Below are 26,483 nucleotides of genomic sequence, written 5' to 3' on the forward strand. Positions count from 1 at the left end.
CCAGAAGAAACAGGGGTGCTAATGTCCAGATGTGTTAGGGAAGGTTCTTTAGAGAGTCTAAACCCAAGCCAAGTAGCCTGAACATTCTAGTTTGGAGAGGATCATCTGGGGTGAGAAGGCCAAACCCAGGCCAATGCCCTTTGTTAATCCCAACAAGCTATAGCTTGTCTCGGGTGTCTGAGAACAGGAGGTGAGAACAACACCCCACCCAACCTCACCTCCCAACTCACCTTGGAAGGACTGAAATGCCCTGCTGGCTAGAAACTTACCTGAAAAATTCCTGGAAACCAACATTGTTGTGAGGATGGCACCCTGGGGAAAGAAAAGGAATAAATGATTGGTACAATGAGATTTAGGGACATTTATCCTGAGCTCTTTCCCCAACATAGGGCCACACTGGTTAGGGGTGGGAAAGGATACAGAAGACAATGGTGGGTGCCACGGAGGCTCTTGGTAGTGCAGAGGGAATGGGCCACGGGAAGAAGAACAGACCAGCAACTTCTTCTGGGCAGAGAGGGCAGGAGGAGGGATGGGACTCTTACAGCGCCCCTAAGGATGGGAATAAGATTCCCCAGGGAGACTAGCACCTTGGACAAAGCCCTGGTCATCCTACCCTAGTTCTAACTCTTATGACTATCACAAACTGGCTTTGGGTAATCCACTGCCACCACACCCCACCCCACCCCCAACTCCTCAACTTTCTAAACTGCTAAATGTAGCAGAACAGCTGGATTAGTTGGGGAGAAAAGGGGGAACAACTCACCTTCAGCTTTCTCCGGGCATTGAATTTTCTCAAACATTCCACAGTTTCCTGCCGGTGCATCATTGAGGCCACTGTAGAACGTTGCTGAAAAGACAAACAGAGAAGGTGGTTCACCCTACGCTTTTTACTAAGAGAATGCACAAGCATTGCATATGGCGCTCCAGCCAAGTTTCCTAGCTCCAATGCCCAGATGAGAAAGAATGCCATTGTGCCTTGGACAGGTTAAACCCTCATCAGCAGGCATCCAAAAAATGGGCATAATCATACTTGCACTCACTACTGCACATGGGGTTGCTGAGGTCAGAATGAGATCATCAATGTGAAAGTACTTTTAGATAATGCATTATACAAATGCAAGTTTTATAGGATGATAAAAGTCTGAATAATAAACAACAGTGTTGGCTAATGATGCCTCCGGAGGGTATTCAAATCTTCCCAGGAGACAGAAGGCAATGAAAGGACAGTCTGTTAATAACAAACTTCAAGAACCACAGACCATTAGATCTGGAAGAGTCATTGAGCATTCATCAATTTACAGATGAGGAAACTGAGGCCCAGAAAGGAGAAATGACTTGATCCCAGGTTAGCAGCACTCTCTTAACTTCTAAAACTAGTGGCCTCATCTCAGCCCTCATCACATTTATCCTCTGTATATTCTGACCCTGCAGACCATCCCTTCATTCCCAGCCTGGACATACTACATTCCTCCTTAAGCTTCCACGACACTGTTTACTCTTGGCCATCTACTTGTCCGACTTTGCCTTCTCAGGCTCCTCTCCAGATCAGCATCAATCTCTAGGCCCCCAAATGTGGGTGTCCCCCAGGGCTCTGACCTGGGCTCTATTCACTTTCTATCTGTCAGATGCCACAGATTTGATTAATATGTCTAGGCAGATGACTCCCAAATCTACACATTCAATCCTTCTCATCCTCCTGAATGTTAGTCCTCTCTTACAAACAGCCTGCTGAACATCTTTGCTTAGATGGTTCATCAGCACCTTAAATCCACGTGACCAAAATGGCGCCCATCTGATTTTCTGCCCAAACTCACCCCTCTTCCTAACTTCTGGATTTCCATGGAAAGCAACCATCACCCTTGTGGTCACCCAAGCTTGCAACCTTGAGGTCAAACTTGATTCTCCCCTCAGTACACCATCATCTCATATCTAATCAGTTACAAAAATAAAATAAAATTAAAAATAAAAAATCTCTATTCTACCTTCACAACATCTGGCCTATTCACCACCTTTCCTCTAACCGTATAGACTCTACACTTGTTTGGGGCATTAGTATTTTTCCCCTGGATTACTGCAATGGCCTTATAACTGAGGCTGCTTCTAGGGTCCTCCCTCTCTAATCCATCTTCAAAACAGCCACCAAATTAATATTCCTAAATTGCAGACCTGATCTGATCGCTACTATGCTCAAAAATATCTGGTGGCTTCCTATTGCCTCTAAGACAAAAACAAAGTCTTCCACTTGGCAAATTGAAAGCCTGGCACAAGATGGCTCTCACCTACCTTTCTAGTCTTATGTCATAATGTTCTCGAACCTTCACACACTCTCCACTACAATCATGCTGGCCTGTTAGCTGTTTCCCACAGGGAAGCTACAGAGTACAGTAGATACAACACTGAATTGGGAGCCAGAAAGACCCCAGTTCAAATCATGCCCTAGATATTTATTAGTTATGTGACCCTGGAGAAGTCTTTTAACCTAAGCCTCAGCTTCCTTATCTGTAAAATGGAAATAATACTAACAACACCACCTACCTCCCAGGGTTGTTGTGAGGATCAAATGAGATAACATATGGGAAACATTTTACCACTCAAAGTGCTACAACTGAGGCAGACAGAGGTAAAATGACTTGCTCAGGATCTCAGAATTAATAAGTTTCTGAAGCTGGATTTGAACTCAGCTCTTCCTGACTGGAGGTCTAGAACTCCATCCATTTTGACACCTAGCTGCTTCAAGTTTCCCACAGAAAGCAGGAAGAGCTCTGCCAATCCCACTCAGGAATCTGGAATGGTAGAGCCAGAAATGTTCGGCTTTCCTTGTTAAGGACTGTGGGGTTACCCTGATGACACTTTCAGGCATAGCACTGGAGTTCTCCATTCCCTCCCATGACTCAAACTCAAACTCTGATGGCTCTTCTTGGAAGATGCCCAGGATCTAGACATGCTACTTGCCCATGGGAGGGACCCAAACAGCTTAGCAGTCTGAAACACTTGGGGCTCCGATCAGACAACTGTAGATTTAAAGCTAGGAGGGAACCCGGGGTCATCCAGTCCAACCCTCTCGTTTTACAGTCGTGGAAACTGAGACTCCAAGAAGGTAACTGACTTGTCCAAGTTCACATGGGTAGTAAGTGGCAGCATGTGCAGAACAGAGCCCCCAACTCATTCCCTACCCTCCTGACTCCCTTCCCAACTTCCCTGCTGATGGGACTTCTCTTCTTCTAGTTCTTCAGGTTCACAACCTGGGAGTCATGTCCAATTCTTCTCTTTTCCTCAACCCTCACGTCACGCCAATTCTGCCACCCCAACATCTCTAGCATTCACTCAACAAGGCCACCACCATCGTTCAGGACCCCATCATCTCTAGCCTGGATGAGAGCAATACCCTCCCAAATGGTCTCCCTGCTTCCAGGCTCCCCTCTCTCCAATCCAGCCTCCATCCAGTTACCTAAAAGGATCTTCCCTAAAACTCAGGTCACTTCTCTTCTCAAGAATCTTTCCAGTTTGACTGCACATTCATCCCTCTCATTCACATACTCTACATTCCAGTCAAACTGGACTCACTCGCTATTTCTTGAACTTGGCACCCCATCTCCTCCCACTTTTGTATCCCATTCCTGGGATGCCTTCCTTCCTCCTCTCCACCTTGTGACATCTTTAGGTTCTTTCATGACTCAATTCAAGTTCCAGCTCCTGCAGAAAGTGAGTAGCTAGGTGGCACAGTGAATAGAGCACCAGCCCTGGAGTCAAGAGGACCCAAGTTCAAATATGGTTTCAGACACTTAATAGCTATGTGATCCTGGGCAAGTCACTTAATCTAGTTTGCCTTCAAAAAAAAAAGGAAAAGAAAGTCACCCTGATTCCCCTAGTTGAAGGCACATTCTCCCTGCTCAAACTCTCTTTTATTTACTTAACTGTAAAAATAAATGTTCCAGCCCCAAGTTGGATATAAACTTGAGAGCAATGACAGTTTCATTTCAATCTTTCTCCAGTGCCCAGCACATAGTAGGCATTTAACAAATGCTTGTTGTTGCCAGTTCCATTGCCCATGGCCACATGTGTTTCCTCTTCTAATTTACTACCTCTGTTCTGCTATGAGTTTAGAAACCAAATAACTAAAAGCTTGCTCTAATTGTGCACAAAGTAAAAGTAAACAGGATCTAACAGAGAGTCTCTCCTCCATTTCTTATTTTTTGCTGACCATGGACCTTTTTTGGGGGATGGGGCATGTGGTGCTAGTTCTCAGCCTTATTCTCAATAGATAAGGTCTTCCTGGAGCTAAGTTCTAAATAAGCAAGGTATTTCTCATATAACAAATACAGAGCATGTCAACTCAGATTAGATACTCCTAGACAAATCCTCATCACAAGCTACTCAGAGTTTTTAAGACCGAAGAAGAATGCCAGGCAAGAATACAACCAAACCACAGGGAGACTGGTCATCTAGTAAAGAGAATATTCTGGAGAGAAAAAATGCCCTTTTGTAGAATCCCAGAATCCCAAAGTTGGAAACGATCCTAGTAGACATCTACTCCAATCTGTATGTGACGAAGAATTATTCCTACAACATCTCCAACAGACAATCGTCTGCTTTTCACTTTTAGGGGTTGCTAGGTAGAGGAATGGATAGAGCACTGGGCCTGGAGTCAGGAAGACCCGAGTTCAAACCTAGCCTCAGATATGTGTTAGCTGTGCGACTCTGGGCAAGTTACTTAATCTCTAATTGCCTCCGTTTCCTCAACTATAAAGTGAGATAATAACAGCACTGATCTCTAAGAATTGTTATAAGGATCAAATGAAATGATATTTGTAAAGCCCAACTTAGCACAATGCCTCACACACAGCAGGTGCTTAATAAATGCTTATGCACTCCCCACCTCAACCCGCCCCCTTGAGGGGCAATCTATTATCTCTGGATAGCTCTAATTAGTAGAACATTTTCTAAACCTAAACTGGCCTGTCTGTAATCCCTGCCCCTCCAGCCCCGTCTATTCCCACCTCTATCCTCTGGGGCCAAGCAGAATAAAGCTACTGCCTGTTTCACATTGTACCCCTTCAAATTCTTTTAGATAGCTGTTCTATAAGTCTCTCTTCCAGTCTAAATAATCCCTTCAACCGATCTTCCTGTGACACAGTCTGCAGGCCCCTCATCATTGCTCTCCTCTGGATATTCCTGATTTGATTATTTCCTTCATAAAATATGGAAACTGGCACTAAGCATGAAGTCCAGACATCTTTTGGCTAGTACAGGGTGTAGAGAATCCTCACACAGTTGTCTTGGGGTGGTAGCACAATATCATTAGCTGACACTGAGCTGGAGGTCCACTAAAACCCCCAGATCTTTATTGAATCATATTGCTGTCTAACCAGGGCCTCAGTTCTCCCCGAAATAGGACACTTACACAGACCCATGGGTGTTTCAGTGCTTGGTCAGCTGTGATACGCTTGGCAGGATTTATTGTCAGCATCTGGTTGATTAAGTTCTTGGCTTCAGGGGTCACAGTGTCCCACTCTGGTGATGGAAACTAGGGAGCAGAAACAAGGGAAGGAGAAATGGGGAAAACATGAGCACTGTACTGCACCAGGCAAAGGGACTCCTCTTCCCTGCCTCAGTTTCCCATACTGAACACCCTCCACGGGATCTGGTCCACTGAGACAACACAGAAAGTATTAGAGATTTAAATAGTATGTGTTCCAAAGCCTCAGGAACACAAATGACCAAATACTCCATGACCAAGAAAGAAAGAAAGCAGCATAAATGGGGGGAAGTTAATGTGGTTCTGTTAAGTGACAAACAGAAGGATTCCAGGGATTCTCTCCTTCTCTCAGTTCTAAGAAGTTGCTGCCTCGGGCAGGGAGGTTGGGGGAGGGGAGGGCACCATAAGCCCCTCCACAGGTAACCCACAGAACAGGACAAGGCCTATAAGACCAAACAAGGCCACACCCCAATGCTCCCCAGCCCCCTTTCTCCCCTCAGGTCCACACTAAGGGTATGGTCAGGCCCTCCCAGCACGTCCTTACGTCATAGGCTCCAGCTTTGATCTGCTGATACAGCTTATGCTGATCCTCATCCCAGAAGGGAGGATATCCCACCAGAAGTATATACAAGATCACGCCTACAGGAAGACACAGAGCACAGCACAGAACTAGGGCCAGCTGTTTACCCCAAGGCACAGGTTAGGGACGACCCAGGGAATAGAGTCACTCAGCAAACTGGCAGCCAAACTAAGGTTAGAGCTAATCAGAGATGGATGAGTGGGGTGGGGTGTGTGTGTGTGTGTGTGTGTGTGAGTGATTGTCTCAGGGTAAAGAAGGGAATAAGCAGTTATTAAGCACCTACTATGTACCAGGCACTACGCTAAGCGCTTTACAAATATTTTCTCATTTGAAAGGAATTTCTCATCATCACCTTAAAGCTGTGCTCCCTACTTCACCTTTTTTGGGGGTATGGGGGGTGAAGGGAACTGAGTCAATCAGCCTAACAGGCAGGGAGACATTTATCCTTGCACTCAGTAGGTGTTCATATAATTTGTATTCAGTTGAACCAACTCCCTGGTGTTGGTTTAGTTCCTCTTAAGAATAGGAAGCCTAATGTAATGTAGCAAGTGAACCTTCTCTGTTCACTTGATTAGAGAGCTGTGAGGTGAATATCGGTCTCCTGGCCACTGGAGTTAGCTCCATCCATTCAGATATTACCAACTGGCCATGTGACTGCAGGACTCCCATTCACCACCACCACCTCCTCCCCTTTCAATTCTCCTGGAAACTAAGGCTGCTCATACTCACAGCTGAGAGTGTTAAAAGGGCTTACCACAGGCCCAGATATCCACAGGTTTTCCATAGGGATCTTTCCTCAAGACTTCAGGGGACAGATACCCTGGCGTACCAGCAAAGCCTGTGTTGGGAGAAAAAGACACTGGTATATGTGTCTGCCTCCCATACCACCATATGCAGGGCACCTCATTTTCCAAGTTCCTCCCGCTGCCCGGGCCTGTAGCTTTTTCTGAATATGCATCAGTATTAGTTTCTGGGTAGCAGAGATAGACTCAGCTTCCGGATGGAGTCATTAAAACAAGGACAACAGTGAGGACCACCCAGAATCAAGGATGGGCAAACAGGACTACATGGCACCCAGAACTTCCTGCTCATCTCCTCAGAATGGAAGGAAGACAGAGAATCACAAAGTTGACCCAGTACTGGACATAGCCAGACTGGGTGACCTAGGGAGGTAAGAAACTCTGAGATTTCAGCTTTTGTTCTGCTATGTGAAGGTAGCCAAGGAAGAGGGGAAAGGGAAAGCAGACAGGGGCTGTGCATCCCAAGAAAGTGGGTAAAGGGACAGAGGCTGTGCATCCCAGGAAGGGGGGTGTCCCTCCCTTACCGAACCAAGCCTGCTGATCTCCCTGCACCTCAATGGCCAGTCCAAAGTCAGCTAGTTTGACAGCAGCACCCTTGCATTTACTCGCCAGCAGAAGGTTCTCAGGCTGAAGAGGGAAGACAGAGAAATTTGTAATGCCCTAGCTCTCAGGGCCCCCCTAAATCTTCTCTTCACAAGACCTACAGCATGAGCAGAGGAGAGTAAACTCTGGCAACCCAAGTCAAAGGACTTCCTGCATCTCCTCTACGGTCCAAGCACTACCAGTGCTCGACACCAGATGGCGCCAAGATGCTACAAGGTGCAGCAAGAGTAGGCATGCAGTCAGTCAGTACCTTGAGGTCACGATGCACGATGTCATGCTGGTGAATGTGGTTGACGCTCTCTAGGATCTGATGAATACAGTGGCTGAAAAAGCAAATGGGAAAGAAAGAAGGAAGCAGGGTTAAACCACAGTCATTCCAAGCCCAAGAGTGGACAGATCATTGCCCTCATCCAAAGCTCGTGACCAGGTCCCAAGAGACCCCCCAAAATGACAAGAGCCGGCTTCCAAGGATCCACAAAAAGATCCTTGGATGCAACAAAGCCAAGACTGTTGGAGTTACTTCTGCCCGCCTCAAACTTGTTCTTGGCTGCCTGAGAAGCCACCTGCAGTGTGTGTATGGAACAAGGTAGGAGGCAGAGTTGGGCTTAAGCCCTCCTCAACCCCACCCCTCTGCCCTAGCTCCCCAGTGTGCCTTGCAGTTTTACCATTCTAGTGTGTCTATCTACTCTGCAGCACTAAATATTTACTGAATGAATCAGTGGTTCTCCAAGTACAGTCCAGGACCAAGGAGTCCAGGAGATTAAAAAACTATTTTCATAATAATATTAAGTTGTTCTCATTTCTAACATAGTAAATATCAATAACTACAATCCACATAAATAAAAGCTCTTTGGGAGGGGGGAGGTCTCCAATAATTTTGAGAATTGCTGGTGTGAGTGAATGAAAAAACACCTGAGTACCTACTAGAAAAAAGGCATGGTGCCAGATGAGACAGGAAATGGTCCCTGCTTATAGACCAGCAAGGAAGATAAGATCATTGTTAATAAGAATTATCAATTAATAGTATTCGATTTTCTACTGGCAGAATGAAAGGCTCTGTAGGCAGGAAGATCTGGGCTCAAATTCGGCCTCAAACATTTGAGTAGCTGCGGGATTCTGGGCAAATCACTTAACCACGCTGAGGTTCCATTTCATCATCTGGAAAATGAGGGTAGGAAGAACATCCATCCTATCTTACAAGGTTGCTATGAAGACTGATGGAGATATATGAAGTGCTTTGTAAACCTTAACGTGCTATAAATGTGAACCATACAACATACAGTGAGCTGTAACACAAAATACCAGAGGAGATGTACAAACGGAGCCCAAGGGAAGGTCAAGGGAAGGAAAGGTCTAGGTCATGTTTTTGTTTAGAAAAAAACCAGCTCAGGCTCAAGCGACATTCAATGACTTAGTTCCTTTCACCAGGCATAATCGGCCCTGAAGTCACTTCAATCTGGACTACCTACATTTCAGACTTCAAGTGGTACTCTGAAACATGGAATTTTAGACATCCCGTCCTACCCACCATACTACATATCCCCACCGACTGTTTAGGGAGTTCCCAGAGAACAGGGGAGGGGTGTCCTGCCTGGGGAGACAGGAAAAGCCCAGGACAGACTTTTTAGCACCTGGAATGGAATAGGGAGCCTCTCATGTTGGTGTTTCCACCTAGGCAGCCTTGACTTCCAATTTCTCCCATCAAAACCCCATGTTGGGACTCCCATCAGAGGAAAGGGGCTCTGCAGATCCCTACAACACAAGAGTACAGGCTGCAGGGCCAGACAAGGAGGCTACTCCCCGCTCTCTCCACAAAAATGTATAATTAGAACAGAGCTGGGCCGGCAGAGAGCCTTCTGGCCAAAAATGGCAAAAGTGTGAAGTGTCCCAGCTGAGCCAGGCCAAGCCCACTGGCACCGTCATCCCCCTACACTCCCCCTTCCCGCCACGGCACTCCCCCCTCCCCAGGCTCCCAGGGCTATCTCCCTCCTCCCTTTTTCTCCCCCACCCCCACTGGGTCCCAGGCCATCCCCCCTGGCATTAGAATTTATCTTCCCACTTGAGAGCTTTCTTGAGGCTCAAGCATCTGAAACTGATCAAGAAGTAGTGGCCTTAAGAAACTTTATCTCCTCCAGAAGTGACCAGTGATCTTGAGATTCAAATCAGCCACAGGCAGAAGGTATGCCCTCCCTCCTCCCAGGCCAGGCTGTAGGAACAACCCACCCCCACAAACCTGGAAGTGCCAGGATGGGGGCAGGGGGAATTATGAGTCTAGAGAGGAGGCTGGACAAAGCTTATCTAGAAAACACCTGCATTGCACGGAGACGCTCTTCAAAAGATTCGGACACCAGGATATCACAGCTATCTCCAGGAATAAGAAAACTCCTTTTATTAAGAAGTTTCTGGGGTGGTGAGACCTCGCTCCAGAGGGCAAGATGTGGATTTGGCAGCTGGCCACAGTGGTCAGAAGACATCAGGAGACCAGAAGTCTCAGAGATGCACTCCTTGGGCCAATTCATTTATTCAATACTCATTCAATGAAAGCATTTATTAAGTGCCTACTATGTGCCAGGAAGTGTGCTCGGTACTAAGATAAAAATGAAACAGTCCCCGCCTTCCGATCCATTGGGGAGGGGGCAGATATTAGAGAAGATGTACACAACATATGTATGTATATTGCATATACTGTATACTGTAATATATCATACAATGTGTACGTTATATATGTATACATTATAGAATGTATACAATAAATAAAAGATTTGTATAAATAAATTTTAATCTTTATTAGACTGCAAGCTCCTTGTGGGCATCTATTTGTATCCCTGGCACTTAGTACAGTGCTGGCACATAGTATAAGCTTAATAAAGGTTTACTGACTGCTAATTCATTGACTAATTTTCTTGAGGGAGTGTGGGGAGTCATCAGGAAAGGCCTCGTGTAGAAAGTGGCATTTGGGATACATTTTGAAGCTCAGGATTCTAAAGGTGGAAGTCAAGAGGGATAGAAGCAGCGGCACGGGGAGGGGACGGGCAGAGGCTGAGAGATAGGAAATGGAGTGATGTGTACAAGGAACAAGAAAGCCAGTCTGGCTGGCATGCAGAAGCATTGAATGAAGACGACTGTGCAACAAGCCTAGAAAGGTAGCCTGGAGCCAGACTAGCAACGGCTTTAAATACCAAAGGAGTCTGTATTTTTCTCAGAGGTAATAGGGAGCCATTGGAGATTCTTAAGCACAGTCTTAAGAATTCTGTCACAGTCAGACGTGTGCTTTAGGAATAGAATATTGATGTGGCAATCAGGCAAAGAATGGTTCCTTGAGGACGTGGATCTTATCTTACTTATCTGTACTCTATATCCTGCCTCCCACAGTGTGTGGGATGTAGCAAGTGCTTAATAACTCTCTGTTGAATAAAGGAATGGATGTAAGTCGTATCAGAGTGGCTGATGCAGGAGTGGATGCCCCATGGAGGACGGGCATTGGAAGGGGACATTTCTGGAGGAATTGGGCTAAAATCTGGTTAGGCAAGCTTAAAGTTAAGTTTACAATCCTGCCCTAGCCTAAGAAATTCAGGATCAGTCCAGAACCGATGACCCCTTTTGTGAGAAAAAAACATTTCCAATCTTTTTTTTTCCCCCCTGTTTAGTACAGACCTGAGATTTCACCAGTATACCTACTGGTAGTGCCCAAGGCAGACTGGCAACTTCTTCATAACTTTTAAGTCTCAGCAAGTTATCTGAGGCACTTAGAGGCTGCTCATGATTACATAATATGTGTTAGAGGTAGGCAGGGCTTTAACTCAGGTCCTCCTGATCCTAAGGCTGGCCCTGTTTCCACTACACCAGCTGACCTCCCCTCCTAACTTTATCACACCTGACTCAGGGAGGCAAATCACCTGGACCACCAAGGCAGCCAAGAGCTACAACAAAATCTACTGAGATCAAAACCCAGAGAACCCAAGCCGCAGGGAGTTTACTAAATACTGCAGGAAAAAAAATCTGCACCTCTATTAACTGACGCTCACCTGGCATCGGCTTCACTGTAGTACTCTCTGGCTACAATGTCTTCAAACAGTTCCCCGCCGGTAACGCTGTAACCCAACAAGAGGGAGCAAGGAGTTAGAGGAGCCAGAAGGCAAGATCCCCAAATCCCAGTCTGAGGATGGGCAACGATGAATCCACTTACACAGACCCGCTTCCAGCCAAACCCGAACCACCCAGGCAAGGTCATCTCTGCTCGCTCTCTTCCTTTAAAGATGGCCCTGTTCCAGTCTTGTAGAGCCTTGGGACTGAACTACCTAGCACTTAGCACAGTGCCTGGCGTATAGTAGGTGCTTAATCACCTTGATTATTGACTACCTTCATTTCAGTCACATTTCTATGACCTTCACATTGTTTAGGAGGATCAGAAGGAAATAAGATGGGGACCCAAGAGAAAGCACCTGGCCTGTCCCCCAAAATAACACCTGTGGTTGGAGACAAATGAGCCCGTTGGGAGAAAGCCGATATTAAATGTAAGGAGTGACAAAATTCCACGGACACCTGGGCCTAGTGAAACAGTAGCTAAAACACAGGAAAGCAAGCTTCCAGGAAAACCGAGAAGGCATTTCCAAGATGTACAACTGCAGTCTTGCAGCAGCAGAAGCCACATGGAGCCAAGTTACTAATAAAGGCCAATATGCTTCCTCTAGCATTTTTTGGCAGGGGGTGACAGCCGCAGATTTCATCGGTGTGAGGAACTCCTGTGTAGAAACTCCACCCACCAGTGCTGATCACCGATGCTGTCTACATCATTTTGAACCTTAGGAGAGCTGCTTGGGGGCAATGAGAGGTTAAACAGCTAGTGTGGATCAGAAGCAGGTCTTGAATTCGAGTCTTCCTTGCTAGCCTCAAAGCCTCCATCTCCTTCAGAGAATTAAAGGTGCAGAAGTCTCCATTTCCTTTGTTGACCCTAGGGTCAAATCCCCCTTCCCCCCAAAAAAACAGCAACGGGGTGGGGAATGCCAAAAGAGGGTTATAAATTTATCTATCTCCATCTATTAATTTATTTCTGGTCGGATCTGTGCCTGCATTGGTGTAGGGAACTCTCAGGAAGGAGACTCTCTCTACCAATGTAGGTCAACACCTTCTCTGTAACCTATAGTTTTGGAGAGTTGGCACTTAAAAAAATTCCATGATTTACCCAGGGTCACAAATTCAGTAGGTGCCTGAGGCAGCATCTGAACCCAGGACTTCCTGACTCCTGTGTCAGCTCTCTCTATCCACAATGTTATGCGAGCCCCTTCTATTTCTTAGGCTGAAGGGGAAAAAAAAAGGCCCTCTGGGGAGACCACTATTTCCCACCATCTTCTGGAGTCCTGAATTCCAAGCCTTTTCTTAAGCTGGGGAAGGAGTAGAGTGGAGGGAACCGCCCAAATGCTTCTAATGCAACTCCTGGCAGTAGCAAAGGGGCACTTACAGGTCAAAGACGAGGTAGTGGAACCCTTCTTCAGAAATACTGTCATGGAGGCGCACTGCAAAAGAGGAGACAGGGAGAGAGGGGTTAGCAAGAAAGAAGACTCAGGAAGCCTGCATCTCATTGGTGGAGAGACTCTTGCCCTCTCTGCCCACTCCTGGCCCACGTACTCGCTTCTCTCCAAGGAACTCCACAACTGACAGGAGATAATAAGAGCTCATTTCTCATCAGGGCTCACGCATGTTGCCCTCCAAGTCGGGCAACAGAAAGAAAGGATCGCAATCCACTACAACAAGACAGAACAAGGAGACAGATCCAAAAGATGGAAGATTTGGGCTGAGATAGAAAAGAAACCAGGAAGTCCACTCCATAGGGAAGAGAGAAAGAAGAGGAGTGTTCTCTGGGAGAGATCTGGTGGGGAAGGAGAAAATCTGATGATGCCAAAAAAAAAAATCAATAATTTTTTTTTTAAAGAGATGCAGAGGAAAAAAATGGTTCTCTTCTCCTTTCTTGTTTCCTGGGTATCTCTTATCTGTTCCCACAGCTCCACTGTTGAGGACCCTCATACCTACATCTCCAGTCCTGACCTCTCAGCTAAGCCCCAGTCCTGAATTTTTATGTGCCTGCTGAATGTTTCCTACCAGTACCTCGAATTCACCGGTTTAAAACTGAACTAACTAATCCATCCACAAGCGTTTATTAAGCTACTACTATGTGCCAGGCACACTAAGCTGGGGACACAAAATCTCTGCCCTCAGGGAGTTTACAGTCTACCAAAACTAATCATATCCCCCCTGCCCCCATCTGTTCCTTTCCTCCAAACTGCCCTATTTCTATTAATGGCAATGCATTCTCCCCACTAACTGAAGCTTGAAACCTCAGTTATATCTTCAGCTTTCCCCATTCTCCTGCCTCCCACATCCAATCTTTGGTCAAACCCAATCGGGTCTGCCTCCATGGTATCTCTCCTATCCCTTCCTTCCTTTTTTTTAATTTTTATTTTTTTTCCTTCCTTCCTTTCTATACTTGTGCATGGTTCACTTCTTTTGCTCAGCCTGGGGATTATTATAATAAACAAATTTCTCTGCCTCTAGCCTTTCCCTTTTGCAATTCTCCCAAAAGGAAACTTCATAACCTGTAAGTCTGAGTTATTTATTTGTTCAAAAAACGTCAGCACAACCTCATCACTTACCAAGTCAAATACAATCTCCTTAGCCTGGCATTCAAGGCCCTTCACAATCTGACTCCAAAGGTACACTTCCTCAGCCTTATCTCATAGTCTATGCTCCAGTCAAACTGGTTTACTTACTATTCTGAAAGCTGAATCTGTCCTTTTTCTGCCTCCATGCACTTGTATATCCATCCCCGCCTCCCTCCCCAATCCCCAGAATGATTTTCCTCCATATTTCTGCCTGATGAAATTTTCCCTCTTTAAAGGCCCTGCTCTGGTGCCACCATCTCCTCCAAGAAGTCTTCCCTGACTTCTCCTCCCTGCCCCATCCTTTTGCTAGAAAGGATCCCTCCCTCCTTCAGTCTTTCATGCTGTGATTTGATCTCACCTATTCTCAAAGATACAAATATATAGCAAAAGAGGGGGCTAGTCACATTGTAACTTGTCTCATGGAGATTGGTGTATACGTCTCATCTTCCTGATATTCTGCAAGCTCCTTGCAGAAAGAGACAATGTCATATTTTAATCTCTGGATTCCAGAACCTAGCCCACTGCCCTTGTACATAACGTGCCTTAAAATACATGTTTGCTGTTGGATATTAGTAGAGAAGCAGAGGGGGGAAATGTCATAGGGGATGGGTGAGGAAAGATGCTAAAGTCAATAAGTAGCTAAGAATTAGGCAAGAATGCCAAGAGAGTGAGCTTACAGAAGGGAAAACCAAAATGGTGAAGGGGATCCGAAGAAAGAATGGAGAGAGTAAGAGAAAGTAGGAAAGGGGAAGGAACAGCTAAGGGATGAGAATTATGGGAAAGTGGATGAGGGGTCGGGAAAATCCAGATCACTCAGGGCAAAGGACAATTGTACCAGATGATCAGGCATTTGAAAGCAGACCCAGGGCAGCCCTTCAGCAGCAGCAGATACCCAAGGCAATGAGGCAAGATGTCCAAAAAAGATAGACCATGCATAAAGGTTAAGTAGAGAAGGAGAGACTCCCTTCCCACACCCTGCCCCCACATCTTCTGGGCCAAGAACCAACCTAGTTTCTCTTGAGGTCTCCTCTCCAATCTTTTGCCCACAAAGCCACCTCTGGGTAGGCTGCCAAGCCCTGATCATCATTCTGATGGAAGTATCACCTAAGTAAGCCCTTGGCGTTAAACTCCCTTGGCAGAAGTACTCTCTGCTCCTCCCATCTCAGACGAAAGGTAGGCAGGATGGATCCTCTCCTTCCGGCTACTTTCTTCCCTTGAACTCTCTCCATGGAGAAAAAGCAGGCTTTGCCCTGGGCCCCACAAGGTTTCCCTCCCTGTCTTCTGGAATATAAAAGGTATTGCTCAACACCACCCAAACTCAACCAGGAAAGCTCTTGGCCAGAGGTATAAAACCAGGAGGAACAACTTCTATGAAGGCTGTTGGCCCAGGATTACCCAAGAGCCCAAATACGAACCACTGCATATTTTTAGAAGAGATCTACTTTTTGCACATGTTTTATCAGGAGATCCTGATAACGACCCTGGAAGGGGAGGGAAGGAAAGTGGAAAGACTAAGCCATCATCCCTATTTGGCAAATGAGGAAAATGAGGCAAAACTGGTTCAAGGTCAAGCAGAACTAAGGCTACAGTCATGTGGAGCCTGCTTGCCTTCCTAATTTGATCCAAGATTATAAATCATGCCAAAGGCTAAAAAAAAAATCAACAAGCGTTTATGAAATGCCTACAGTGTACCCGAGGAACCACTGCTCATCCACCTCGTTTTCTCTCTACCTCTTGGAGAGGGATGGATGGCAGATACCATTCATCCTAAGGGACAGGCAATATCTTGCTCCTCAAAGACAGCCTGGGGTTCCTAAGTCTGCCCTGCCTTCAAAGGAACCCATTCTTAATCGAAAGCTACCCCTTTCAAGACCAGCAAAGAAAGAAAAGGCCTTTGGAAGGGGATGCATAAGCCCCATATTCTGCTTCCTTCATAACCTATAACAACAACAGTAGCATTGATATAACACTTTAAGGTTTGAAAAGCGCTTTACAAATATCACCTTATTTCATACAACTCTGGAAGGTAGGTCCCATTATTATGCCCATTTTGCAGATGATGGGAAGTGAGGTGGACAGAGGTTAAATGACTTGCCCATGGTCACACGGCTACAAAGTATCTGAGGGCATATTCAAGCTCAGATCTTCCTGACCCTAGGTGGTCCAGCTGTACTACCTAGCTGCCTCATACAGTAATATAATAGCTAATAATAATAATACTAGCTAACATTTATAGGGTGCTTTGAGGTTTATGAAACACTTTACACGTATTATCTCATTAGATTTTCACAGCAATTCTGGTAAAGGAGGTGCTATTATTATCCCCATTTTACAGATAAGGAAACTGAGGCTGAGGACTGTTAATTGTTTCCCCAGGGTCACACAGCTAGCTAGTGGGTACATGAGGCAGGGTGTGAATTCAGGTCTTCCTGACTCCAAGTCTCACACCCATCAGTCACCCCTATCCATCCTTTCTCTAGCACTTTCAACCAGGAGGCACTACCCAGTCATTCCTCCAAACTCATGCCTTGTTCTAAGTGTGCCTGTGGCAGCTGCTCTCATTGCTTCCAAAAGGCCTTTCCCATTTAATTAAAAATTTGCTATTAAAAAGCATTAAAGTGTGTAATACAAATAATCCCCTGGAAATCATCTGTCCCAGAAGCTAATGACCAGCTTCGTTAGAACGGTGACTAACAATGGCAGGATGGTGAGCTGACAGGCCAGCAGGGACCTGCTGCAAATGGGCAGGCTCAAGGGATTACTGCAGAATCAGGCCTGCTCCTCCCCCACGCTTCAGGATCCCACTCACCCCGAGCCAAGAGCACAGTCAGCCCAGGACCCCTCCCTCAGCTCTGCACACAGCACAGCCGGGCAAGCCTGGGAACACAGAAAAGACCGCAGAGAACCCAGGCGCTCCTCTCTGTGGCCTCTGGCCCTGCCAGCGTCAGAGAGCTCTTGTGCTCTGGAGGAACACGAGGGAAGAAGCTGGGCAAACCAAGAGGCTGCCCCCTACAAGGCTGTCCCTAGGATCACAGACTCAGAGCTGGCAGGAACCTTAAACTCAGGCCCTCATTTTAGAGATGAGGAAACCGAGGCCCAGAGAGTTGATGAGACTTGCCTAAGGTCCTTTGGGTAGTAAATGGCAGTTTGTATTTGAATCTTGGTACTGACTCCAAAGCCAATGCCTTTTTTGGTACAGCGGACAGAGTGCCAGGCCTGGAGACAGGAAGACCTGAGTTCACCCCTTTCCCATTAAAGAGAAACAAGACTGATAGCTCCAGTGCCTTTCAGGGGTAGGGATTGGGGGAACGGAAGCAACATCAGTTCAAACATAGTCTCAGATACTTACTAGCTGTGTGACCCTGAGCAAGTCACTTAAATTCTGCCTCAGTTTCTTCAGCTGTAAAATGGGGATAATAAGATACCTACCTTCCAAGATTGTAAGGATCAAATGAGATCAGTGAAAAGTGCTTAACAGAATGCCTGGCACATAGTAAGCCCTATAGAAATATTACCTTTTGTTACTAGCTATTAATATGAGCTGTGCGACCCTGGGCAAGTCACTTAACCCCTATTTGCCTCAATTTCCTCATCTATAAAATGGGGATAATAATAGTACCTACCTCCCAGGGTTGTTGTTAGGATCAAAGAAATAATCACTGTAAAGCACTTAGCACAGTATCTGGCATATATTAGGTGCCATATAAATGTTAACGCATTATCAGCTATCATTACTTTTTCTACTGCATCACAACTGCAGAGATTTTTAACCTAGGGTCCATGAACTTTTAAAAAAATATATTGATAAACTATTTCAATACAACTGGTTCCTTTGTAATCCTACATTTTATGCATTTAAAAACATTATTCTGAGAAGGGGTGTGTGGGTTTCACCAGATAGCCCAAGGCATCTATGGCACACAACTAACGACCCTCCTCGTTGTAGGGCAACATTCAAAATAGAAGAAAATCAAGACAAGGAAGATTAAGCACCTACTACGTTCTTGGAGAAGAAAATGGCAAATTGCTCCAGTATCTTTGCCAAGAAAAGCCCAAATGCGGTCAGGAAGCGTCGGACAGTACCAAAATGACTGACCAACAACAAACGTGCCAGGCAATGTGCAGCAAGCAGAAAGAAGGTGAAGGCAAAAAGAGGGTGCCTCCCCCCTCTTATCATGTTTAAAAGAAGGGCTTTGTTTAGACTACAGCTGATTCTGGAAGCCGATTTAATTGACACTGCTTGACCTGCTCCATCCTCACCCCCCCCGCCCCCGGCCCATGGCACCAGGCTTCCTCTCTAACTCACAAGGAAGTCATCTTCCTCATTCCCCCAGAGGCTGGCTCTTCTGTTGCGGACGGTCCTAGCCACTATGATTCCAACATCTTGGGAGTGTTTATAGTATTTCAGCAATAAACATAACTATTTTTCCTTAAACTGTTAAAAAAAAAAAAAAAGAAAGCAGAAAAATGCTCAGAGCCTGGCCAAATCCCCAAATGTCTCTCCGCGATGCTGCCAACATTATCCTCTCGCTGTGTAGGCTTACGGACTGACAAAGCCCCAGCCCAAAGTGGGATGCTCCTGCTTACAGCTCTCATGAAATCACCCAGCAGCATCCTACATCTCTGCTAACAAACCTTTGTCAAAACAGCCAGCCAGGATGGAGAACGAAGGCTGGGAATGCTGCGTGAAGGGCCCCCCCCCCCCCCGAATCCCTCCCAGCCACTGGTGGGCCTAGCACTTCTTGGCTGGGAGGGGTAGGGGTAAGCCCACAGTGCCTTGGCATCTCTGAGCAGGTGTGAGCAGGAGTCCCCAGAGGCACTACTTCAGCCAGAGGTATAATCAAGGCGTTTTTGCCTCCCTTTGCTGCATTTTCATTTCTTGCCACACTCATCTTGAGCCTAATGGACCCCAGGGTAAAGACAGAGAGGGTAGAAATGAACATTGAAATCCTGGCGATTAAAGGAAGTCTCTTTCTTAGCTGAGGGAGGCAGCCTAGGATAGTAAAGAGAGGACTGGTTCATGGTCAGTGGGATTTGGGTTCAAATTTTGCTTCCGAGTTTACTGCCTGTGTGACCTCGGGCAAAGTCACTTCACATTCCCTTGGCCTCAGTTTGCTGATTTGGAAAGTGAAGGGATTGGTCTAGCTGGCCTTAGAGTTTGCAGCCAGGTCTAGATCTAAGATCCTATAATCTGGAGATGGATGGGCCCCAGGGTGAGTCCATCAAGAGTATTTATTATATGCCAGGCACTAAGCTAAGTGCTGGAGATACAAAGAAAAGTAAATAGAAGGTCTCTGCCCTCGGGGAGTTAAGATTCTCAGGAGGGAGCCAACAGGAGCAAAAAAATCCCCCAAAACCATAGTATAAGATAAATACAGGACAAATGGAAAGTAATCTTAGAGGAATGGTGAGGGGAGAGTCTGGAAAGGCCTCCTGCAGACAGTGGGAACTGGGTAATGGGAGACAGGGCAGAAGGGAAGACTGAGATAGAGGATTCCTTCCCTGGAGGAGGCAGCGTGGCTTAATGGAAAGAGAACTGGCTCAAGAGTCAAAGGATCTGGGTTCAAATCTTGCCTTCGACACTCCCGGTATGACTTTGGGAAAGTCACTTTTCTTCCCCGGGTCTCAGTTTCCTGATCTGCCAAAAGTCAGAGGTTGGTTGGTCTAGCTGACCTCTGAGGTCCTTTCCAAGGCCTGATCAATGTCCCAATGCTCTACCAAGGAATGGTGCTGGCATACCCAGGGGTGACCCCAGTTGTCAGGCGTAGCCGAGAAGCCTTCGTAATAGCGTAGGCTCCAAGAAGGAGCCACAGACTCCAGGACATTGGAGTAGGGCAGACCCCAGGGTGCCAGTGGAGACTGCATGCTCCATTCGGACTTTACTGGGCACAGCTCTCAGAAATCCCCATACTGTTCCTTTCCACGGGTCCCTGGAGCTCAGCAACCTGGTAATCAGCGGGTTTTAACTCCTAGGATAGATAGCAATTCTACGTGGGGAAGAGAGAGGGAGGAGAAAGTGAATCTCTGACCCCTTCCACCAAATAGAACTGCTGAAACCAGGTGCCTGAGTCTGAAGACAGCTAGTTGGTGAAAATCTGATCTCTCTCTCTTTAGCACCAAAGTGCAATCCGGTCCTCTGGGATGGCTGAGTCGGGGGGGAGGATGGAGCCAAGGGGGTCACAACCCTGGAGGATGGGGGCAGAGGGAAAGAAAGAATGAATAAGAGGCACCAAGCCACCTCCTCTGCCCCCTTCAACAAGCCAGGTCAGAATCCATGGCAACGTCCCCACGGGCTCTCTCGGCCACTGCTGCCACACCTCCAAGAGGAGCCAAGCCCAGGCCTCATCTTCCAGGCCCTCCTTCTCAGGCTCGGGCCTTCCCTCCCTCTCTCTCTTTCACCAGCTATTCACATAGGAACAGAGCCCCAGGCCAACATCCCTCCCACCAGCACAAAACACCAGGAGCAGTCTTAGAATGGGGTCACCACATCAGGCCCACAGATTCTAGCCTTGCAAAGGGCCCATCCTGGGCCTATCCTCATCTTGCCCACTGCCTCTGTTACGGCAGGGAATGTCAGAACAAACTGATACTCTGTCTTTTTCTAGGGAGGAAGGGAAGAGCTGGCAACTAAGTTAAAACCAAGTCACATATCTGATTTCTATAAGTATGGGACAGGGGAAGGGAGGAGGAAAAATGATTAGAAATATAGTAAAGAAAAAAAAAAGTCCAGATATAATCACATCATGTCCTTTCCTATCCATTTTTCCATACTATTCATGATATTTCCTTGACCTTTTGGTGGAAACCCCATCACAGGTAAGTGGCATGGTTTGTGCTCTTATAATGAAATGCTTTATTCATTCACTCATTTATTTGGTGGGGGGGGGTTGGGGGAAGGCTCACGAGCCTAAGATTTAAGAGACTGAAGGGACCTTAGAGCCCACCTAATCTAATAATTTCATGGATAAGGCAACTGAGACCCAGAGGAGGTGAAGTAATTTTCCCAAGGTCACAACAGTAACAAGTAACAAAGCCAGAATTTGAACCCAGGATCTTTACCTCCAAATCCAACATGTCACAGTCTTCTGTTAGTTACAAAATGCACTCCTTTTCATTCAAGGAGTAACGGACAGAGATTGGAAGTGGCTACCTCTCAACCCTGAGGCTTGTACCCCAAGATTCACCCTGTGCTGGTACTCCTGGGTGGCCCTGGAGGCCCACAACATCTTTTTTCTTCTTTCTAAGGGCCTGTCAATATTGTTCTCTGATCCAGATTCCCAGAATTCACCCTTTTCCCATTAAAGAGAAACAAGATTGATCAATCCAGGGCCTTTCAGGGGTAGGAAGTTGGGAACGGAAGAATACCTATCTTGAAAGAACACCCAAGAACTGGAGGTGTTCAGAACACAAGGGCCTATCAGCTTGTAGGTGTTGGTTCTGTGGAAAGGGAGTACAACTTTGCACAACCTGTAGTCAGAGCCACCAATCTGCTGTGGGTGTAACTCAAGATAAAGATTCTGAGTTATAAAGCCCTGCACGGTTTGATTTCTGGTTACCTCAGGACTGTTCCTTTCCCTGCGGCTCTGAGTGGGACCTTCCATTACCCACGTGGGTGCTCACCACCCTCACAGCATCAAAGAGTTCTAACAAGCCAGTGGAAAGAAGGCTAGGTTCAGATTCAGAGGAGACCTGGGTTTGAATCCTGCCTCAGACATCTTACTAGTAGTGTAATTGTGGGCAATTACTCAGTAAGTATTTACCCAGAACCCCCTAGAAGCAAGGCACTGTGCCAGGTGCTGGGGGAGAATAAAAGATGATCCCTATTTATAATCTAGTAGGAGAGATAAGATTATTTATCTATTTATTTATTTTTTTAGATAAGATTATTATCAAGAATAAGAATGAATAATATTATATGGCATGCCTCCTGGCATACGGAAAGTGCTTAATAAATGATTGTTGATTGACTGATTGAGTGCTAGACTTAGAGACCGCAAGAACTGAATTTGAATCTCACCTCAGATACTAGTTGTGTGACCCTGGACAAGTCATTTGATAGCTCTGAGACTCAGTTTCTTCATCTGTAAAATGAGGATAAAGATCCCTGCAGTGCTGTCCTTACAGGGTTCTTGTGAAGGTCAACTGAAATAACGTATTTTGCAAGTGTTACAGCAGTACATAAATGCCAGCTAGTTTATTATCTTTATCCCAGACCACAGGGCTTTGCAGCACTAATAAATGACCAGTTACTGAAAGACGCTGAATTCTCATGATGGTGTAAATCTTCAGCAAGTCACCAGAGTCCTCACCTCTGACAGGAACCCAGAGGCCTGGCCTTCAAGGCACCATAGAAGCCCCCAAAGTCTTTCAGCTATGGTTACGGAAAATTCCTTTCCTTTTCGGAGGACTTTTAAACCCAAGCTTATGAGATGCTCCCCTGTGCCTCTCCCTCAAGACAAGGCCCTGGTTTCTGCTCAGACTTGGCAGCTGGCTTAATTTCTGGCCCATTGTCAAGGAGCAGCAAATCAAGGCCAACGATTTTGCCAAAGACTGTTTCAGCTGAACAATGTAAAATTTAACTGGAGTGGGTTGTGTCAGGCAAAACTCGGCAGGCTTTGTAACGGCAGACAATCTACTCCTGTTCCCCCTATCAAGGGGGGAGGGGGAGGGGAAGAGGGGGGAGAGAATACTCTTAATTTTTCTCCTTCCTTGTATTTGGAGTCCAAGTTGCTCCTGGGCAGCTTGCTTTCCTGGCTCTGGGGGAACACAAACCCAGGCACCATGGAAACCCCTTGAGTGTGCATGGAACTGCGGCAAAGACAAAACGCTTTCAGGTACAGAAACAAAATCCTGACCCATCTGAGGTGGCTACGGGTGGCCCCTGCTGAGGGACATTGGCAGAATTAGCCCGCTGCCTCCAACACTGAGCACCCTGGGAACTCAGCCTAAGGAAGGAGGGAAGGTGAGTCAGGAGATAAATAGCAAGATGACAAACACCCCTGGTCTGGGAACAGGCCCTGAAGGATCTGGGGAGCTCAGGCCCCCGACTTATGACAGATCTGTGGCTCACTGGCAGGGCCCAATCCGAGATATAGAGTCAGAAGACAGAGCTTCAGAGGCAGAAGACCTGGGTTAGAGTCCTGGTTCTGCCTTAGGCAAACTACCTAACCTCAAATGAGGGACCACTAAGATCACTTACAATTCTTAAGTCTACAATCCTATAATCTTGGTTTTTCCCACTGACTAAGCTATAATACCCTTGGGCAAATCTGAGCCTCAGTTTCCTTGCCTGAAAAATGGGGATAACAATACCCATAGGACCTACCTCACGGGAATGTTGTGAGGATCAAACAGGACCACAGGCTCATAAATATAGAGATAGAAGGGGCTTTAGGGTTCCCCCCCCCATTTTACAGATTAGGAAGCTGAGGTCCAGAGAGAGAAAACAATGTGCTCAAGGTCATACAACTAGTTAGTGGCAGTGCAAGTACTCAACTCAGATTCTCTGACTCCAAACCTGGCATTTTTCCACACTACCTTCTTCACAACAGGCAGAAAAGCACTTTGTAATTATGAGCATCCCATAACTCGAAATGAGACTGCTGTTGTCCTTTTTTTAAACATGTAAGAAGAGCCAAACCAGACGCTAGAGGAAGAACATGTGTACAGACATCCCCAGAAGACAGAACTGTTTCCACCATCTTCCATAAACAGGCAAGGAAACAACCAGTGTACCCAAAAGCACTTACCAATGTTTGGGTGTTTCAAGAGCCGGCATATTCGGGCCTCCCGTTCTAACTTCTGGTGATCTGCAATCATAAGAGAAAAAACAAAAGCTGTCAACTCAACCGTCCATCCCCCCCACAAAAGGATACTGTGCCAGGACTTCATAGCAGCTCCCCCTTCCAGACAAGTTCTCTTTCCCGGAGAACAGTGAAGATTTGATCCCTTATTAATGAATAATTTCTCTCCATAGAGAAGTCTAAACACCCCTCCTGGATCTCACCCTCCATGAAGTCAATTCTAGATCTGTCTGGCTTTTTTCCAATTCTACATAAGGAAGCAATGGACAGGGGGAAGAAGCCTGGGTTGGGCCCAGTTGGGGAGGGATTGATGTAAGGGCCCCTCTGGAGCCCAACCCAGTTCAAAGTCTAATGGGCTCCAAATAAAAGCAGGGCAGAAGCAAAGACTGAGATGCTGAAGATTCAAAGGTGACTCTGCTGCAGGAGAACGGATGGTGCAGTGGAAGTCGGGAGGTGTGGGTTCAAATCTCACCTCTGGCACTTCTTCCTGGGCACCTCCCAGGGTCTATTTTCTTATCTATGAAGTCAAAGAGGTGGAGTAGATAGCCTCAGAGGTCCTTTCAGAATCTGGATTTGTGGTCCTATGGTCCATTTCCACCTCCCCTTGGGATGTTAGCTGTTGTGTGGCACTTGAGTATAAAGGAAGAGAGATTCTTCTTCCTCTGCTCATCATGTCCAGCCTCTCCCTCAGGCCACCCCACTTTCCACCAGCACCCCAGGGTGCTATTGCTGTAGCATCTATCTCTCTCCCAGCTAAACTGTACCCACAGCCTTATAGCTCATCCCACCCTCCTCCCCGCCACACACACACACACACACACCCCAAACTGTTTTTTCCAAGGTTGGAAAAATTTCTAGTTACAACTCTGATCTTGAACACCCGTGATGCTCAATTCAACATTCATTAAGCACCTATCATGTATACAGACCTGGGACGGGGGGGAGAAGGGGAACGGTTTACAAAGAGAAAAACCAAAACAGTCCTTCCCTTCCAAGGAGCTTACATGGGTCCCTAGGGAAAAGCCTTTATGTCCAGCTCAAAACAAACAAACAAAAACCCTCAAAATTTCATGCTTCATTAAACCCTCTGCCATCCTATCCATCAGTTAGCCCAGGAGGTAAAGAGCCCCTGTGCTATATAAATGCAAGGTACTGGGTGTATTAGCGCTCCTCCCTGGTAGGGTAAACCCTTGAGAGGTGGCTCTGGTTCCGTGAAGGAGTGGAAAAGGGCAGAGATGAGGAGTATGTCCTTGCTGCCTGGCTAATCCAGGCCAGCTGCTCATCTGGATCAGCCCCTTCCCGCCCCCAGGTGCAGCATGGTTCCTAAGCACACTTGGTTTTTCTAGGGTATGGTTAAGGGAGGGCTGGGCACATGCATCATTCCCATGTCTGACTAACATCCCGGCGATCCCAGGCAGGGGCAAACTGAGATGCCCAGAGTGATCCAGGCACTAGAGTTTACAGCATGAGAGGTGTCTTTGACTCTGGGGGCCCACGCCTCCCCAGCTGCAAGTGGAGAAACCATCCAGGATGTCCCCTGCATGTGGGCTTGGGGTATATGGAAGACACAGCTCCCCTCTCCCTCCTTCCCTACCTACATCGCTCCCTCCCTCCCTCTCTCCTAGAACAGACTTCTGGTGCCTGGCTGCCCCAGCCAGGGTGGGCAAGAAGGCAGCTTGGGATGCAGGGGCTGAGGGGGAAGGCCCAAGGAGATTAATGCTTATCTCCTCACATAAGTCTCTTACTAGCTAATGGTTACAGCCACAAAGCAGCAACAGCACTAAAAATAAGGGAGCTCAGGCATTACCAGTGAGTCAGAGTGTAAAAGAGAAGGTCTACCCATACTTCCAAGCAGGGAAGGAAGGGATGGGCAGCCTTGGCCTCCCATGCCTAGATCCACTGCTCAGTCTACAGGGCACAGCCAACCTGCTCAGGCTAAGCCAACTCAAGGAACAGGCCCCACCCTGTAGACCACCCTGAAAATGACTCTTGTCCTGTGCCTTTTGCCTCAGGACTTAAGTTTCATCCATACTCTCTTTCTACGGCAAAGGCCCTAACCCAGGCAGGCTCTGTGAAGGGTTCCAGAATTCAATCCAACCAACATTTTATCAAACACACAGGGTACTACGCCAGGCACTGAGGATAAAGATGAAAACGAAACGGCCACCGTCCTTAGCGTGCATACGTTCTGATGGAGGAGATAGACGTACACAGAGAAATAAAGACGAGGTAGTCGGAGGAGGCAGGAGCACTCATAAGTGGGGCAATCCCCTGAACCTTAGGCAAGAGCTTAGAAGGGTAGTTGAAGTGTGGTGTAAAGTGTGGGCTGGAGGCCTAAGCAAAGGAGGTCCAGGACCGGCCAGCCTTGACCTCAAGCCTGGGCAGTGACTGGCGGGGCACCCCTCCTCCTGCAGGGGCCGCTAATGTGAGAGAGCAAGGACTCCGACCCAGATCTAAGCCTTTCTCTAAAGACTACCTCCAACCCCATCTACATTCCACCATGGCTGAGGCTTCTTCCTCCCCAATTTGGGTGGGGGAAAACCCCAGGGGCCCATGTCAGAAGCT

At 46.9% G+C, this 26,483-nt stretch overlaps 1 protein-coding gene across 9 annotated transcripts in view; it reads right to left on the reverse strand.

The window, feature by feature from the left end:
- Positions 1-26,483, reverse strand: part of CAMK2G (calcium/calmodulin dependent protein kinase II gamma) — a 60,599-nt gene that overhangs the window by 22,604 nt on the left and 11,512 nt on the right. For all 9 annotated transcript variants that reach the window (XM_027858694.1, XM_027858686.1, XM_027858681.1 and 6 more), the window contains exons 3-12: positions 23,865-23,924; positions 12,918-12,972; positions 11,485-11,550; positions 7,710-7,782; positions 7,381-7,483; positions 6,811-6,894; positions 6,021-6,115; positions 5,402-5,524; positions 764-847; positions 270-312 (exon numbers count right to left, since the gene is read on the reverse strand). In XM_027858694.1, coding sequence (XP_027714495.1) covers positions 270-312; positions 764-847; positions 5,402-5,524; positions 6,021-6,115; positions 6,811-6,894; positions 7,381-7,483; positions 7,710-7,782; positions 11,485-11,550; positions 12,918-12,972; positions 23,865-23,924 — 786 coding nt within the window. The remainder of the gene's footprint in view (positions 1-269; positions 313-763; positions 848-5,401; positions 5,525-6,020; positions 6,116-6,810; positions 6,895-7,380; positions 7,484-7,709; positions 7,783-11,484; positions 11,551-12,917; positions 12,973-23,864; positions 23,925-26,483) is intronic.

The sequence above is a fragment of the Vombatus ursinus genome, unplaced genomic scaffold (assembly GCF_900497805.2).
Source record: "Vombatus ursinus unplaced genomic scaffold, bare-nosed wombat genome assembly UNPS02000749.1, whole genome shotgun sequence".
Classification (NCBI taxonomy): Eukaryota; Metazoa; Chordata; class Mammalia; order Diprotodontia; family Vombatidae; genus Vombatus; species Vombatus ursinus.